Source organism: Vigna unguiculata, chromosome 4 (assembly GCF_004118075.2).
Source record: "Vigna unguiculata cultivar IT97K-499-35 chromosome 4, ASM411807v1, whole genome shotgun sequence".
Lineage (NCBI taxonomy): Eukaryota > Viridiplantae > Streptophyta > Magnoliopsida > Fabales > Fabaceae > Vigna > Vigna unguiculata.
Window position 1 is genome coordinate 34,125,433 of NC_040282.1, and position 18,416 is coordinate 34,143,848.

General features: G+C 29.4%; 2 protein-coding genes across 2 annotated transcripts; both read left to right on the forward strand.

Annotated features, from left to right (window-relative positions):
* Nucleotides 1–6,211: 6,211 nt before the first annotated feature.
* LOC114180795 (receptor-like protein 52) lies at nt 6,212–8,442 on the forward strand. The gene is made up of 3 exons (XM_028067085.1): nt 6,212–6,993; nt 7,315–8,334; nt 8,439–8,442. The coding sequence occupies exons 1-3, from the start codon at nt 6,212–6,214 to the stop codon at nt 8,440–8,442; spliced, it is 1,806 nt and encodes a 601-aa protein (XP_027922886.1).
* LOC114180280 (receptor-like protein EIX2) lies at nt 8,391–10,204 on the forward strand. Its single transcript, XM_028066572.1, has 2 exons — nt 8,391–9,451; nt 10,127–10,204. Exon 1 carries the CDS (start codon nt 8,480–8,482, stop codon nt 9,431–9,433), a length of 954 nt encoding a protein of 317 aa, XP_027922373.1. The 5' UTR covers nt 8,391–8,479; the 3' UTR covers nt 9,434–9,451; nt 10,127–10,204.
* The last annotated feature ends 8,212 nt before the right edge of the window (nt 10,205–18,416 follow it).

Sequence of the window (18,416 nt, forward strand, 5' to 3'; positions counted from 1 at the left end):
TTCACCCTTTGTGATCATTGGAAGGTACTGAACTTTCCCTTCATATAAAGGTATTGTCTTTTTCCAGCGAGGTGGACTGGCTTGCGTTTGCGATGCAGATCTCCATAGTCACACTTTTTCTGGCGAGGTGGATTTGGCTTGCGTTCGTGATGCAGATCTGTGTACTCACAATGGTTGTGTCGAGACTTCTCCTTTGTTGTTCATCTTCCATTTGTAGTTCACATTGTGTTGCTTTCGAAGTCCGTTGTGACGTCATTCACAAATTGTTGCTTGTCTTCGAATGGGAGAGATGAGAGGAAGAGGAAGAGGTCGCGACAACAGCAGCCGAGTTCATAGGCTGCGGCGGCAACAACTAGTTCATAGGCCATGAGGGTGTTTAAAGGAGGGGGAGGGACCAAAGCATTGACGGTGGTGGTGGTGGTTGTGTTTATGGAATGTCGTTGATGAGCTTTTGGTGTGGGTTGTGTTGATGTGACGATGATAATTTCTTCTCTTTGATTAGCAATTCAGGTAACCCATATATTGATCTGTCCGTAATAAACTGATCCAAAATTATCCGAAACTGTCTAATCCGAATCTATAAATGGTCGGGTTTGGATTTGAAAAAATAAATTTGGGTTGCGCTGGATTAGGCATATTGGACCCGAATCCGGCCCAACCCGACGGTTGCTCAACCCTACCAATTTATACACTACACTATATAATATGACACTTCAACACTTCTCCTTAGAAATGAACATATTTATACAATTCACCTAACTTATACCAATACACAAATTTTAAGTATTTCTCAAGCACACAACAACTTCAATTTCAAAGCAGCTGATCTCAGATAGTCAAATACTCAACCATCACACCATCACAACTAGTTCCTTTTATCAACATAACAATCACTTATACATATTTATTTATATTTACCTCAAGTTACGTATTGATCCTATTTATTTATATTTACCTATAGTTACTCATTAGTCCTATCTATTTATTTATATTGACCTTTGGTTTCGCATTGGTCATATTTATTTATTTATATTTATCTCTACTTAAGCATCAATCCTATTTATTTATTTATATTTCTTTCTAATTATGCGCTTGTTCTATTTATTTATTTTTGCCATTATATTATTTAATTTCAAATATTTATTTGCTTATAGCAAATTGATATAAGTATAATAATTATTGTGAAATGATAAAAGTTATGATAAATAAATATTTGATTATTAGTTGGAGGTGTGACCTTGGAGAAACTCATTTATTCTGACTAGCCACTACAAAACTAATTCAATTTTTTTTTTGTAAAGTATCATAAAAATAAAGTTTATGGAGTTAAAAGAGATTTTTTTATATGTTATGATTTTACATGATATTGTTGTGTATGAAAAACAAAATTCGATAATCTCATCTTAAACATATGGTTGCACCAAACATGCCAAATCCTATCAGTGTAGACATCCTAACCGTTTTTAGGGACTACTTGGCAAAAAAATGTTGTGAACAACTCAATAACATTACAAGGGATTGGTTTTTTTTCTACCCTTACATTTTCATGAGCACAAAAGACACCTACAATTTTAGAAGGACAAATTGGAGTTACCTTTTATATGCCCCCTACTATGCAAGTGAAACATCTCATAAACTTATTAGAAAGGTATATGATGTAACTTATATGATGTAAAAATCGAGTGTGTAGCCTTTCTCTTTATGCAAAACTTATTATTAATGCTATAAAGTGTGCTTGTAAGGAGAAGTTCCCACGTCTTTGATTGGAATGTGACTCAATTTGTTGTGTAAAACTTTTGATACTCAAAATATAGTTCCTTGAACTCTTAGAGGACGATGGAGGAAATGTCAAACTCTTTATAGAGATATAGAGTTTAAAATTTCTCATTGTTTTAGGGAAGGAAGTCACTGTGCTAATAAAAGTTGGCAATATGAGTTATGTAAATAGAGAAAGTTTTAAATGGTATAATGTTTTACCTTATAGTCTTAGTTTGAATTTCTTTCATAATAGATATCAACTTCCAATGTATAGGAGAGCTTATCTTTGGTTTAAAGCTTGTCATGTATTCTTTGATCATGGATTTGATTTAGCTCCCCATGATTATTTATATTTTATTTTTATTAATATTTTTCATGCATTGACAATTAAAAATATCAAAATGGATTCCCACCTGTAACTCAACTCGACTCACCAAGGGTTAGAGCTGACTTGGGTTAGAAAAAAATAGCTGTTTTAAATGTGGGTCAAATTTGATCCTACTCACTTAACCTGCGAGTTAATCGGGTTCAAGGTGACTAAAGGTAGATTGACCAATAATCCACCAACAACAACCTTTTATTAAGATTTTACCATTTTTTCACAAGTTTTTTTTTTCATTATTTACTACTTATATAGGTTGACAATTTGAATCTTTTTAAATACTGGAATGTTGTTCAATAATGTTTGACTATAGTTTAGATGTTTAATTTATTTGTTTGTTAAGTTATATAGGTTGATAATCTAATTTTCAACTACTATCTTTATAATAATGTTTGGTAAATTGTGCAAACATTTTCATTGTATTGCTATAAAACAATGAATCAAATCAATCCACTTTAATTGTACTATAATAAATATAAATAAAAAAATCTTTAAGTGAGTCAACCACTTACCTACTAACATGTAGTGAGTCAAGTCGGATTATAAAATTTTTGGTTCACCAAAAAATGAATCGAGTTAAGATGATTATGTTTTAGCTCAATCTATAATGAACCCATTGAGTAAGTGAAATTGGTTCACTTTGACATCTCCGATGATAAATGATGGATGTACTTCGGAGTATTAGTATAGTAAAAATGTCAAATCACATAATGAAGTTTAGTATAACTTTTAAAAACAAATATGATATAAAAATTATAATGTATATAAATATGCATAAATATATTTTTGAGATTATATTTCTACTTTATCAAATTTCAAGTATAATATAATTATTTCTTAAATAATAATTAAAACTCAATAAGCTATGACTATTTGTTGTTCAAAGTATAGAGCTTCTTTCTCAACATTGCAGCGGAGATGAAACAAGAAGATGAGGGATGGCAATGACTGCAGCGGCAATATAGTGCAGGTGGGATATTTTAGTTATTTTACTATTGATATCGTGCAGATAGTAATCATCCGCTGTAGGAAGCAAAAGTAGAATAAAAAGCAAAAGGAAGTCCAGACATAATGAGTCCAACAAAAGGAATTGCTTTTAAACACCCTCCCTTTTTGTGAATAGAGTGTTGTGGTTAGTGGTTTAATTCCAGAATTTAAATTATGATTTTGAAATCAAACTCCCAAAAGTCTAATTATTGTAGATGTCAAAATCAAATTTATAGAATTTTTTATATTCTACAATGAAACCTCTGGAATTCTATTAGTTTTATATTTTTTTGTAAGTCTATTATAGTTTGACATTCTAAAGTTTATTCCACATTTTGGTAATAAATAGACTTTCGAAAGTTTAATTCCAAAATATATGAACAGACTTCCATAAGATTCAGAATTGTAAAAGATAGGTTTTAAAAATGAATTCACTTCATTTTTCCTAACTCTGGAATGATCAAACACAATGTAAGAACTTTATGGAAAAAATTACAAAAATATTTAGGTAGATGAACATAGTTATTTTTTGTGTGAATAATCACTAAAAAAAGTTCATTAAAAATATTCAGTGATTATATATACGAATTTAGCAACTATTTTAGAAAGTTAATATTATTAATTTCTAAATTATATTTTATTTTGATTAAATAAGTTTCTAAATCAATTATTAAATTGTTTTTCAAAATTAAAGACCAAAATTTCAATAACTTTATTATCAATGCTACTTTTATATAAATGATATTTATAATAATAAGACAAGCAGCAGTTTTTATTGTAAAATAAAATACTCATATATTTATTTAATTTAGATATTATATATTACTTAAATAATTTGATATTAAATTTTATATATTATTTGCATCATATATTATAACTTTAAATTTTATATATTTATCAAACATATTATTACTTTCAAATAGTAACAAAATATATGTTGATTTATCATAAACATAGGTGTTGTCTTGTACATTAATTTTCTAACTTTTCTTTTGGGTCAGAAAGTTACGCAACCACGCCAAAATTTTAAAAGTAAATCAAGCGAACAGACTTTGATGTTTTAGTCTTTGCAGAATTTTCTTGCAAGACATGTTTTGGTGATACTTGGAAGTGAATATATCGTTTACACCACGCGTGCGTTCTATAAAAATTTATAGGACCAATATTAAATATACAATGAAAAAATATTGCTGAAAATTTGTTATGATTAATATATTTTTATAATAAAGATAATATGTAATTTACACACACGTATAGTATGTTTTGGAAGTGAATTTTTATTGTAATAATAATATTTTTTAAATATATTTAGTATGTTTTATCAACATAAAAAATGTGGAGATATAATAATTCCACTACTCACTCCCTCTTTCTCTATATTTATCTATCTATATAAAAATCTATATAAAAGAATTAATATGTTTTATGTAACACCCCTCTTAATCAAGAGGGCCGTGTCAGGTCTGCAGCCCAATACACCCCAACCCCTCTCCCCTCAGGCCTAAAGCCCTGACCTTTAACACCCTCCCAACTAGAGAGATGTCACCAGTTGTGCTGCAGCGCAACTGGTGACATCTCTCTAGTTGGGAGGGTGTTAAAGGTCAGGGCTGGGATTCGATACCCGCTGGCAACAACCCGCCTGGTGGCTTTAGGCCTGAGGGGAGAGGGGTTGGGGTGTATTGGGCTGCAGACCTGACACGGCCCTCTTGATTAAGAGGGGTGTTACATTTTAGGTTTTAAAATGTATGTCTGTATTAGATTTTCGCCTAATTCAAATATGTTTTCTAACTCTTTCGATGGGTTAGAAAATTAAATGTCTTATCACATTAAATTTGGAAAGTGAAACAATTACACAAAACTTTGAAAAGTCATTGCAGAAATTTCGTATAACGACAAGTTAAACTTTCATATTCTTTGGAGATTCACGTCCAAGGAGAAGCAACAATAAACGTGGTTAAAGAACTTACAAAATGGTGTATCGATGCCTTCGCTCTAAACTTTGTAAGAGTTTGATAAAATGAATATTTTATTTTATAAAGACTTGCAATTTTTACATTTTTTTTTAATAATTGACAGAATTGTTTCTGCATAATTGTAAGATAACTTTTTGTAAATGATTTCAAGACTTTCGAAAACAGTTTTTGGAACATTTATATGTTTGAGTCTTATTAGAAAATGACGAATCTATTTGCTTCTTCATGCATTTTATGGTATACTCATAGTCTTATTTATTGTTATTGTTTGTTGTTTAATATTTGTCAGATATAAAAAGAAGAATTAATCTGAATTTTGGAAGAAGAATTAATCTGAATTTTGTTTTCCTTGCACTTTTTTTAGTGATTTTTTCAAGTATTAATACAAGAAAATATCTCGTTACTAATTTATTATTTTTGTTATATTTATAATGAATAATTAATTATTTTTAATTTAATATAAATAAGATAAGTTAGGTAAATAGTTTGATGTATATTTTTTATACTATTTGTCTCATACATTATATTTTTCTTAGAAATTACATTTTTATGGAAATATATTAGTGTTTCTAAACAATTACAAAAAGTATAGCTATGGATAATGGATAGATATTATTGTTGTCTTATATATTTTTCCTAACTCTTTTAGTGGGTTAGAAAATTACGTGTACAATAACATCAAATTTAGAATTAAAAATAATTGCATAGACTTTGAAATTGCAAGTCTTCACAAAATTTATATAAAGACAAATTAAACTTCAATTTTTCCATGCTTTCGGTAAAATGTGACATGATATATTGTATTGTTGGTTTAATTGTAGTTAGACATTTCTAATAGCGTGCTGGTCATTGCAGGTTTAACTCCACTTAGACATTTATAATAACTTTTATAAATTATTGCACATTTTCTTCCATTATATTATGACCCAAAAAAACTCCTCACACACTGCACTGTGGGAATTATTGGATGGCAACAACCACCACTTACTCTCCCAAATTCCTTATATAAACAATAGTGGATGCTTCTGTCTTTCACACTTCACATCTAAGAATAAGCTGATCACAGTTCAGGATCTCTCTTACACTCTTATTTCATACCACCACAAATATAATGACTACTTCTTTTCTGGAACCATTTTATGCACTTCTCCTGCTTCTCATACTTGCTGCAGCAGCACCCATTCTGGGATTCCACAATGGCTCAGAAATAAAGTGCATCGAGAGGGAGAGACAGGCACTCCTCAACTTCAAACATGGCCTCATAGATGACAATGGGGGCATGCTGGCTACGTGGAGGGATGACGAGAACAGTAGAGATTGTTGCAAATGGAAAGGTATTCGTTGCGACCATATAACAGGTCATGTAACCATCCTTCGTCTCCGTGGTTCTTATGCACAATATTTGATAGGTGCAATCAGTATCAGTTCATTGTTTCCCTTGCAAAATATTCAACATTTGGATCTCAGCTCCAATATTTTTGAAGGGAGTGACATCCCACAACTCATGGGCTCACTAACCAACTTAAGATATCTCAATCTCTCCAATTCTTATATTAATGGCAGCATTCCTACCCAACTTGGAAGCCTTACACACTTAAGGTATCTCGATCTCAGTTACAATCATCTCAACGGGAACCTCCCCCATCAACTTGGAAATCTGTCACAGTTGAGGTATCTTGATCTTAGTGGAAATGATTTTTCCGGAACATTGTCTTTCCAGGTTGGCAAATTTCCTTTCTTGCAAACTCTTAGACTTGCTGGTGGTTTTGATGCCAAACCCGAGGATGCAAAGTGGTTGTCTAATCTCAGTTCCCTAAGACATCTAGCGTTCAATGGTTTACATAACCCTGATTGGTTGCAAATGATTCATAGTCCAAAGCTAAGAGAGTTGAGGTTAGTTGATTGTTCTCTTTCAGATACCCATATCCAATCTCTATTTTATTCACCTTCCAACTTTTCCAATTCCCTTACCATCCTTGATCTTTCTTTTAATATGCTCACATCCTCAACATTTCAATTATTCTCTAACTTTACCTTTAATCTTCAAGAGCTTTATCTTTCTTTTAATAACATTGTTTTGTCATCTCCTGTCTACTCAAGCTTTCCTTCTCTTGTGATCCTTGACCTTTCTTATAATAATATGACCTCATTGGTCTTTCAAGGTAGCTTCAACTTCAGCTCAAAACTTCAAAACCTTTATCTGTCAAATTGTAGTCTTAGGGATGATAGTTTTCTCATGTCAACTATTTCAATCACGAATTCTTCATCTTCTCTCGTCTCCCTTGATCTTTCCCTCAATATGTTGAAATCATCATCCATATTTTACTGGCTCTTCAACTCCACTACCAATATTTGTGAACTTGACCTTTATCATAACATGTTGGAAGGTCCCATTCCAGATGGATTTGGGAAAGTAATGAACTCTCTTGAAGTTCTTGACCTCTATGCTAACAAACTCCAAGGCGAGATTCCATTTTTCTTTGGGAACATCTGCACATTGCAAATTTTAGACCTCTCACACAACAAGCTGAGTGGAAATATTTCTAGCTTCTTTCAGAATTCATCATGGTGCAACAGAAACGTGTTTCAGAGATTGTATTTACCTTATAACAACATTACAGGCATTCTACCTATGAGCATTGGATTGCTATCTGAGTTGGAGGACTTGTACTTGGAAGGAAACCGTTTGGAGGGTGACGTCACTGAATCCCATCTTTCCAATTTTTCCAAATTAAGGTACTTATCTTTGTCAAATAACTCATTGTCTGTAAAATTTGTCCCTACTTGGGTTCCACCTTTCCAGTTACAAAATTTGGGACTAAGATCTTGCAAGTTGGGTCCTAGTTTTCCTAGTTGGCTCCATACTCAAAGTTCGTTAAGTGACCTCGATATTTCCGACAATGGACTTAATTACGTACCGGATTGGGTTTGGGACAACTTGCAAAATATGAGAACATTGAATATGTCTCACAACAATCTCAGTGGTCCAATTCCTAATATATCATTGAAGCTTCCCCATACACCATCTGTAATTCTGAATTCGAATCACTTTGAAGGAAAAATTCCATCGTTTTTACTACAAGCTTCAGAGTTGATGCTTTCTAACAATAAATTCTCAGATCTGTTTTCATTCATATGTAACCAAGGCAACTCCGAAATGTGGATTTTAGATTTGTCAAACAATCAATTGAAGGGACAGCTCCCTGACTGTTGGACATCTGTTGATTGGTTAGGGTATCTTGATTTAAGCAACAATCAATTGTCAGGAAGGATTCCTTTGTCTATGGGCAGCCTTGTTGAATTGAAAGTCTTGGTTTTACGAAACAATAACCTGACAGGTGAATTAGCTTCGACCTTGAAGAATTGCAGCAATTTAATTATGTTGGATGTGGCTAAAAATATGTTGTCCGGCCCCATACCATCATGGATCGGAGAAAGTATGCAACAGTTGATAATCTTGAACATGCGAGAGAATCACTTTTCTGGAAATCTTCCTATTCAACTCTGTTATTTGAACTATATTCAATTATTGGATCTTTCGAATAATATGTTATCAAAAGGAATTCCATCATGCTTAAAGGAATTGACTGCCATGTCTAAAAAGGGCATCCACACACGTGGCACTCTAAATGGTATGTATTTGATATATATCCCTTATATTAAAATTTATGACTATTTTGTTGAGGAAGAGTATTCCTTTAACATAAGCTTGATATGGAAAGGTGTGGAACAGAGGTTCAAGAATCCAGAGTTAATTAAGGGCATTGATCTTTCAAGTAATAAGTTAACGGGTGAAATACCAAAAGAGATTGGATATTTGGCTGGGTTAGTTTCTTTGAACTTATCAAGAAATAATCTGAGTGGAAAAATTCCTTCAGAGATAGGAAATTTAAGTTCACTGGAATCCCTTGACTTATCAAGAAATCAAATCAGTGGAGGAATTCCTCTTCCTCTATCCGAAATTGACAATCTAGGCAAATTAGACTTGTCACACAATTTTCTTTCTGGAAGAATCCCATCAGGAAGACATTTTGAAACCTTCGATGCATCTAGTTTTGAAGGAAATATGTACCTTTGTGGTGAGCAACTTAACAAAAGTTGTTATGGAGACGGAGATCAAACAACAGGAAAACTTTCGGAAGCCGAAGCAATAAATGATGAAGATAGTGTTTTCTATGAGGCATTGTACATGAGCATGGGGATTGGATACTTCACTGGATTTTGGGGCTTATTAGGACCAATACTACTTTGGAGGTCTTGGAAAAATGCTTATCTGGACTTCTTAAACAGATTGACAATCGGTATGTATGAACAATGTGGCAAGTGTAGGTGACCTGATTACAGGAAAAAGGTATGTTAGTCAAATATATCAATATTTGCTTCACAAATAAAGAAATCAGAATACATATTTTGATCAAAAAACTGTAATTAAATATAATCTAAGTATTAGGAGAAGTAATTTATTTGTTCATCCTAGTTTAACAATTTTAGTAATCACCCTTACTATAAATAATACTTATTGTTTTAACGCAAGTGTATTAGAGATGGGAAAAAAGAAACAATAGATTTCATGAATGAATATTATGTTTCATAATTCAATGATGAAATATTTATTTTGTATCTGATCATGTAACATATTTTATCAGATGATATTTTTACTTTAAAAGAAGAATGTTGAATTTTCGTAACTATGATTTTTTTAAATGCTTAAGTTTTATTTTTTTGGTATAAAATATTGTTAAATATTTAATTTACTACCATATTAAATGATTTAGTTAAAATAATATATTCTAATTTGACAGAGTCAAATATAATTCCGTCTTTATTTACGTTATAATAAATCAAGATATTTTAATTCATTCTTTTTTTTTACTAACGTTTAATCTAACACATCGATTATCCTTAAATTATCATTTCACATCAATTTTTTTTAAATAAATAATTAAAAAATATATTAAAATAATAAATTAAAGTGGATAAAAATATTATTTTCCTAACCCAATTGACGGTTGTACAAAATTTGTAGGTTATTGCAATTGTCCTAGGCACTTCTGATTGATCCGGGAAGAAGGAAAGCACGGTTGATAGCCATGTGTCTGAAGTTTATACCATCACTTGATTGATGAATAGGTATATCTCCTTTTTGTTTTGTAATTTTTATAAAAAGTTACAAATATTTTGAAAAGAATTGTAAATAAATTTAAAGTATTATATTATACATTTTGTTATTACATTCTTTTTGATGTAGACATTTGCTTTTCAAGTTTATCATTTAAATAAAAGTTTTCTTAAATTAAAATAATTATTTTTTAATGTCACCCTTTAAGTATTTTTTTAATTAAACCTTTTTTTTTCAATTTGACTTTTTTTTTTAAATTTAACTATTTTCTTAATTATAAAAATACCTACAAAATAAATAAAATTATTTATAATAAAATAATAAAAATTATTTGTATTTTTTATAATTATAATAGTAATATTGTATTTAAAATAATTTTATTATTTTAAATATTTTTATAAGATTTTTCTTCATATATAACAATAACACTCACCTATACATACAAAAAGGCATATCTTTTGGAAAAACAACACTAAACACATTATTCATATCTACAAATTTATTATTATAATTTTAGCTAAAGATTAAAAATCAAACAAATAAATATTTACAAGATAATTATGGTGAACATGAATATAATATAAATATTTTATGAAAATATATTTTTTTTACCCAAAAGGATAAATTGTAACATTTACAAGTATATTTAAATAAAATAAAGATTTACATCTTATTATTTAAAATAAAAATAAAGTTCATCATATCTTAAAATCTTTAATATTTTCATTCTTTAAAACTTTTGACTTGACCAATTAAAATTAAAATTCACAATTATATAATTAAGGTGTTTCGGTTAATTTTATATGCACGTTGTCTCATCATTAGAGATGATAACGGAGCGGGATGGAGACACGTTTCGCTATCCATACATATTTCTGCAGAAAAAAAAATCATCCTCATCCGCATATCCAAATTTAACGGGTATCAAATTTTTGTCCCATGCCCACTGAATAACAGGTATAATCTTGTATTCATACCCGTACCTATTTTCTTACTACTTCAATATTAAATTTAATTAATTTTTATAAAATAATAAAAAATTACGGAAGGAAACATAATATTATCAAATATTCAATATTAGGAGGATGATTTTTTGTTCGATATCAAATATTTTAAAATAAATTATAATTGTTTACATTTTATATTAGAATATCAAATAAAATTTCATGAGAACCAAACAATTTATTAAATTTGCAAACATTAATGAAACCTAGTTGATAAAATTTAAAAATATTTAAAAAAATATATAAAAGAAAAACAAATATTCAAATTAAAATAGATTTTAAATGTTTATTTACTTCAATTTTTTAAATTCTAATGAATCTCTTTTTTATATACTAATACAAAAGTTATAATCATCACTTGTAGAGATGGCAAATAAACCCGCCCCGTGGGTATTGCCCGAACCCTCCCCGTTTTGACGGGGAATCCCTGCATTGACTGGGTTTGGGTATGGGTATGGGGAATCTCCGACTTTTTCAATTGGGTATGGGGGATGTATATATCCCCAGTACCGCCATATCTCCATCATCGTTTAAATTATTAAAATATTCACAATTAATTAAGTAACTATATATATATATATATATATATATATATATTTTTTTTTTTCTATCTTTTATTTCTTCTAATTATTTGGTTTGTCATAAAATTCATTCGCATTTCTATTATAGTTTTCATCTTATTATAACCTTTATGTAATTATGTTAAAATTATTTATGTCAATTGAAATTTTTTTATGTCTCACATTGAATATTTCTATTATTTTTTAATATTTTTATTTATTATATATTTTCCTTTCACATGAGAATGTTTAATACTTATAATGTAAGTGTTAATAGCAAAAATCTTTCATTCACAAGGTAATATTTTTTTTTTACTTATTAATAATTTTTGTTTCATTTGACTAACTCTTTTGTTTTACTAAAACAATTTTCGTTATTTCTCAACCATTGAGTATATATATGTTAATATTTGAAAAGTTTTCTTAGATCTCTAAAGTATTTTTCATCTTATTATACATTTGTTTACCTTTGTGCGATTTCTTTTAATAGTCTCTCAAATGGTTTCTAAGACACATATTTGTTAATTTTTTAATATTTTTATTTGTTGTTTATTTTCATCATGTAGAATATTATTCCGATATATTTTATCTAATTATTTTTTATTTTCTAACTCATTATCAATCATACTGTAACTTTTTTACTATAATTGTGTAAATAACTTTTATTTACTACAATATAAAAATTTAATATAATTGCCATGAATTTTTTTTATCACCATCCAACATATATTGGAGTTCGAAAGATACAAGATCTATGTCAAAACTTTATTATTATGTTTATTATTTATTCTTTGCGTCATTTTGATCAAGTCATGTATTAGTGTATTTTATTAGCGTATACAAAAAATTCATTAGAATTTAAAAAATTGAAGTAAACAAACATTTAAAATATATTTTAATTTGAATATTTGATTTTCTTTTATATTTTCTTAAAAATATTTTTAAATTTTATCAACTAGGTTTCATTAATGTTTGCCAATTTAATAAATGTTTGGTTCTCATGAAACTTTATTTGGTATTCTAATCTAAAATGTAAACAATTATAATTTATTTCAAAGTATTTGATATCGAACAAACAATCATCCTCCTAATATTGAATATTTGATAATAGTATGTTTTCTTTACTGTAATTTTGTATTATTCTATAAAAATTAATTAAAAATTAATATTGAAGTAGTAAGAAAACGGGTATGGGTATGGCTACAAGAATATACTTGTTACCCGGTGGATATGTGGATAAGACAAAAGTTTGATACCCGTTGAGTTTGGGTATGAGGATGGGTATGAATTATGGAGATGGGTATGGGATAACGAAACCCGTCTCCGCTCCGCCCCATTGCATCTCTAATCACTTGATCAAAATGACACAAAGAACAAATAATAAACATAATAATAAAACTTTAACATAGATCTTGTATCTTTTGAACTTCAATATATGTTAGATGGTGATAAAAAAAATATTCATGGCAATTACATTCTATTTTTATATTGTAGTAAATAAACGTTATTTATATAATTATAGTGAAAAATGACAGTATGAATGATAACAAGTTAGAAAATAAAAAATAATTAGATAAAATATATTGATATAGTATTCTACATGATGAAAATAAACAACAAATAAAAATATTAAAAAATTTACAAAGTGCGTCTTATAAACAATGAGAGAGACTATCGAAAGAAATTGCACAAAGAAAAACAAATGTATAATTAAGGGTACAATAAGATGAAAAATACCTTAGAGATTTAAGAAAACTTTTCAAATATAAACATATATACTCAATGGTTGAGAAATAACAAAAAATGTTTTAACGAAATAAAAAAGTTTTTCAAATGAAACAAAAATTAATAATAATAAGTAAATAATTTTTTATATTACTTAGTAAATGAAGGTTTATGCTATTAAACACTTAAATTGAGAGTATTAAACATTCTCATGTGAAAGGAAAATAAACAATAAATAAAAATATTAAAAAATAATAGAAATATTCAAATGTGAGACAAAAAATTTTAATTGACATACATCATTTTAACATAATAACATAAAGGTTATGATAAGATGAGAAATATATTGGAGATGCGAATGAGTTTCATGACAAATTAAATAATTAGAAGAAATAAAGAACAGAATATATATATATATATATATATATATATATATATATATATATATATATATATAGGTAACTTAATTAAAATTTAATATTTTAATAATTTAAACGGGGACGGGTATTATGGTGGGGATATGTACATCCCTATACTCATCACCATACCCAATTGAAAAAATCGAGAATTCCCCATACCCATACTCATACCTAGGCAATGCGGGGATTTCTCGTCAAAACGGGAACAGATCCGGGCAATACCCACATAGACGAGTTTATTTGCCATCTCTATTCATCACATAATATTTTTACTCATGATTCTCTTATTGATGTAACACTAAAAATTAAATATATTTTGTATTATAATTAATTAGACTATATATATATATATATATATATATATATATATATATTTTGAGCGTGGGACTATAGACATTAATGGATAATCCAATAACAAGTCAATAACAAGTCGATAACAAGTGAAACAATAAACCTAATAAATAACAAAGTTTGCTACCATACTCTATACTTTGATAAGTTTTAATGTAAAAAAACTTATTGTCCTTTATTCATCAAGTCACCCATATAATATGACCATAAATATGATCATAATTATGTCCATAAATAAGTTAAGAATATATTAAATAATCAATAATAAAATAAATGATCATAATAATATTTGAATAATATATATATATATATATATATATATATATATATATATATATATATATATATATATATATATATATGTGTATATATATATATATGTCTCGATGTGAGGGGTGTGTTGAAAATCTTACATCAACTAGAGATAATACCAATTTATATAAGTGGATGTAAATTTCACTTTACATGTGGTTTTGTGAGGTTGAGTTAGGTTTAAAAGTCTACTTCTTAACATGATATTAAAGTTGCAACAAAATTTTGTTGTTTCAAGGACTTTACTTTTCTAATAGCATGAGTGACATAATCCTTGTACATTATTGATGGAATTTTGTTTCTCATCTCCCTTCCAATTTTTGTCTCCATATTATTTTCTTGCACTACCATAACATCATTCCCATCAAATCCATTTAGAGACACTATCCATCGACACCATTTATACTTTCTCTCTCATTTTCATTACAGCATCCACATAACCCCTTAGAAATGTGATTGTTCTTCTCCTTGCAAGGCCACAAATATATCCCTTTATGAGCGATTGTTAAGACTTAGGCAAGTGTACCAAGTCGCGCAAGTAGTAACCGGTAAGACCGGGATATCGTTTCCCAAGAGACTCGTGTATACTAAATATTTGCGTAATTAGTGACTAATTTAAACTAATGAATAAATTCATAATTTGGGGTTTTTGTATGAAATTAAATTTTGCCTAAATAATTAAAATTGAACTTGGATATTTGAAGACTCTAGGAAATGGTAAAGACTAGAAATGCAATGGATTGATATTGTTGGAGTTAGACTTCACCTACTTCACTCTCATGTATATTAAGCAATAAAACTCTTCTCCATTAATTACTAATGTCAACCCACAAGTTTACTCAAACTCTAATCCCTTAGTTGAATGAGCCTAGGTTTCCTTATTTAGAGTCAATTCCTTGAATCCCTAAATAAACAAACCCGCTTTACAAATTAGGGTTTAAGACAACTAATGGGTCAAGTTCCATTCCTAGATACAAGTTCCATTAGGTATCTTGTTCCAATTCAAGGTTTCAAGAGATATTTTCCAATACCTAATGACCCAAATATCATGCAATGAATGGGTAAAACAAAGCAAGCTTTAAATGCATAAACAAAGATACTAGAAATCAATGGAAGAATTCAAACCATTCGAAAATACATGAAAGTTCAGTGGCTACATCTAACCCCAACAAAAATGGGTTTAGCTCTCCATTGTCATGGAGAGCTCAAGCTTACAAAATGGAAAATGGAAGAGAAAGAGATACAAAGAGGAAGATGGAGCTGTTCCCACAAGCCCTAGCACTCCTCCAAGCTCTCCAAATCGCGTTGCTCGAGCTCCAAAATGTCCAAGATAGGTTTCCCCTCGCGAAAACAGAAGAAAAAGAGCCAACTTGCCACATCAGCGAAAACGGGCGCCTGGCGGAAGGGTCTCACCGCCAGGCGCTAGCCATCAAACAGTGACAAAATCCTCATCTACCGCCCGGCGGTGGCCAGGTACCGCCAGGCGGTGACTAGCAGTAGCGCTTGTCTGGCGCTTGTCTGGCGCCTGGCGCTGGCGGCCTGTTGCGCCTGGCGCTGTCTTTGTGTCGCCGGGCGCTTCCTGTTGATATTTTTGCTCTTCTCCTTGCTATTCCGGGTCACTCATTTATCTGGACTTTTGGAGCAAAGCTTCCAATCTACAAAAAAGACACAAACATGGGGATTAGTGGTATAATTAGATCAATGTAACCCACAATGTATTTATTTACAAAAGTAAGGTAAAATTGAGGATTAAGTAGGTTAAAAGCTTTGGAAGAGATGATTTTGCTAATGAAATATAGCTTGGATAATGGTAAAAATTAACATTATCAGCGATGCATCATAAGTCTCCCATCCAATATCATTATCAAAATACCTAATATCAGAATTAATTTGAGGAGTATCAAGAGTATTGTCAAGTGACCCAACTAAAGAAAATTCATGTTCGTAAAATTTCACATCTCTGGAGACAAAGTATTCATGGATTCCAAATCATACAATTTTCACCCTTTTGCCCATAAGGTTACCCACAAATATACACTTTCGACTTTTGTTGGTAAATTTATCTCTCGACATTGATGATGCACACATAAGCAACCAAAAAATTTCATGTTATCAAACCTAGGCAGTTCACCAAATAAATTTTCATAAGGTGTTAAATAATTACTTCTTAAAAGCATGAAATATGAAGCTATTTATGAATGATGTTAGTATTTCGAGACTTGACTTGATATGTTTTCGTATAATATATGATCATTTTTTATGAGGAACTCAATGTGGGGTCACATTTTATGGAGAAGTGATGAGGTTATAAGTATAAAAGAGAATCACTAGATTGAATTGGTTAAAGTTGATCGAAATTGTTTGTTGTATAAGGGTTGTGCTTCTAAGGAAGAAGTGCAGTCCTCACTAGTAGGCTGTTATGCATTGACTAGGGATATGTGTTGGTCAGAAGTTATCTTATCCTCTACTAGGTTTACAAACTCATATAGAGTATCGTGACCTAGGTGGTGAGAGTTGAAGGAGGTTCTTATGGCAGGATTAGGGGTGGGATCGCTAATCTGGCGATGTCATAAGTAACTAACCCTGTCTAGAAGAAATTTATTCATGTTGGTTAGGCCAAGTGGAGTTATGGCCTTTGCTGCAATCCACTTTTATGATAGGTGCACAACTTCTTATGTCTGAGTCAATGCATAAATCTAGATAATTGAGTCTAAAGGATATGTAATTATCTTGTATGTTTGGTATCTCTTTTATGAATGTTTGAAGTATGCTATGTTATGATATAATAAGCTTAATTGTTACATGATTATTTCTCTTATAAGTTAGCTTACCCTTGCATTCTATGTCTTGTTTGTCTTTCTTTCGCGATGATCACCTATTCGGTGGGAATAGATGAGGTTTCAGGATTAGAGACATCTTTGATGAATAAGAAGTCTGTAGTTAAAATGGTGAGATCGTATTGAAAGTATGAGTGGTTTACATGTTCGGGCTTTTGTGTTGACTTGGTGATATTGTATAAATGATATATTTCTATAGTCTGAACTCTCAAAGGACTGTATTGATATACTTTTTATTGTGTTAAGCTATCTTTGAATATCTTAATGAAATATTTTATTTTAATAACTTTTGTCTATTAAAATGGGATGTTACATTTGGATAATCTATAAACTTGATCAAATAGAATAAATCATTATCAATGGTATTCTTACATAAATTGTATTTATAATAATAAGACACGTTGTAGTTATTATAAAATAAAATACGGATATATTTATTTAATTTAGATATTATATATTACTTAAATAATTTGAAAGTGAATTTGATATATTATTTGTATCATATATTATAATTTTAACATTTTAAGATAATTCTTGAATAATAACCGATTTTAGTGACTAAAAATATATTTAGAGACTAATGTCTTAATTATAAATTAATTTAAAGATAAATTTGTTTGCTAGTCAGTGTTAGTTACAAATTTAAATATCAATGATAGAAACTATTTTAGTTATGAATTTAGAAATAAATTATAAATTTTTATTCATAATAGAAATTATTTTAATTACCAATAATTTTTAATTTATAAATTGATATATAAATTGATTAGTAGAGTGACTAATTATTTTTAATCACTAAAATTGATATTATTTAAAAAAACTTATATTTATCAGACATATTAGTATTTTCAAATAATAACAAAATATATATTGATTTATCATAAACACGGTTGTTGTCTTGTACATTTTTCTAATTTTCTTGTGGGTTAGCAAGTTAGGGAACCACATCAAAGTTTTTAAAGTAAACCAGCGAACAGACTTTGATATTT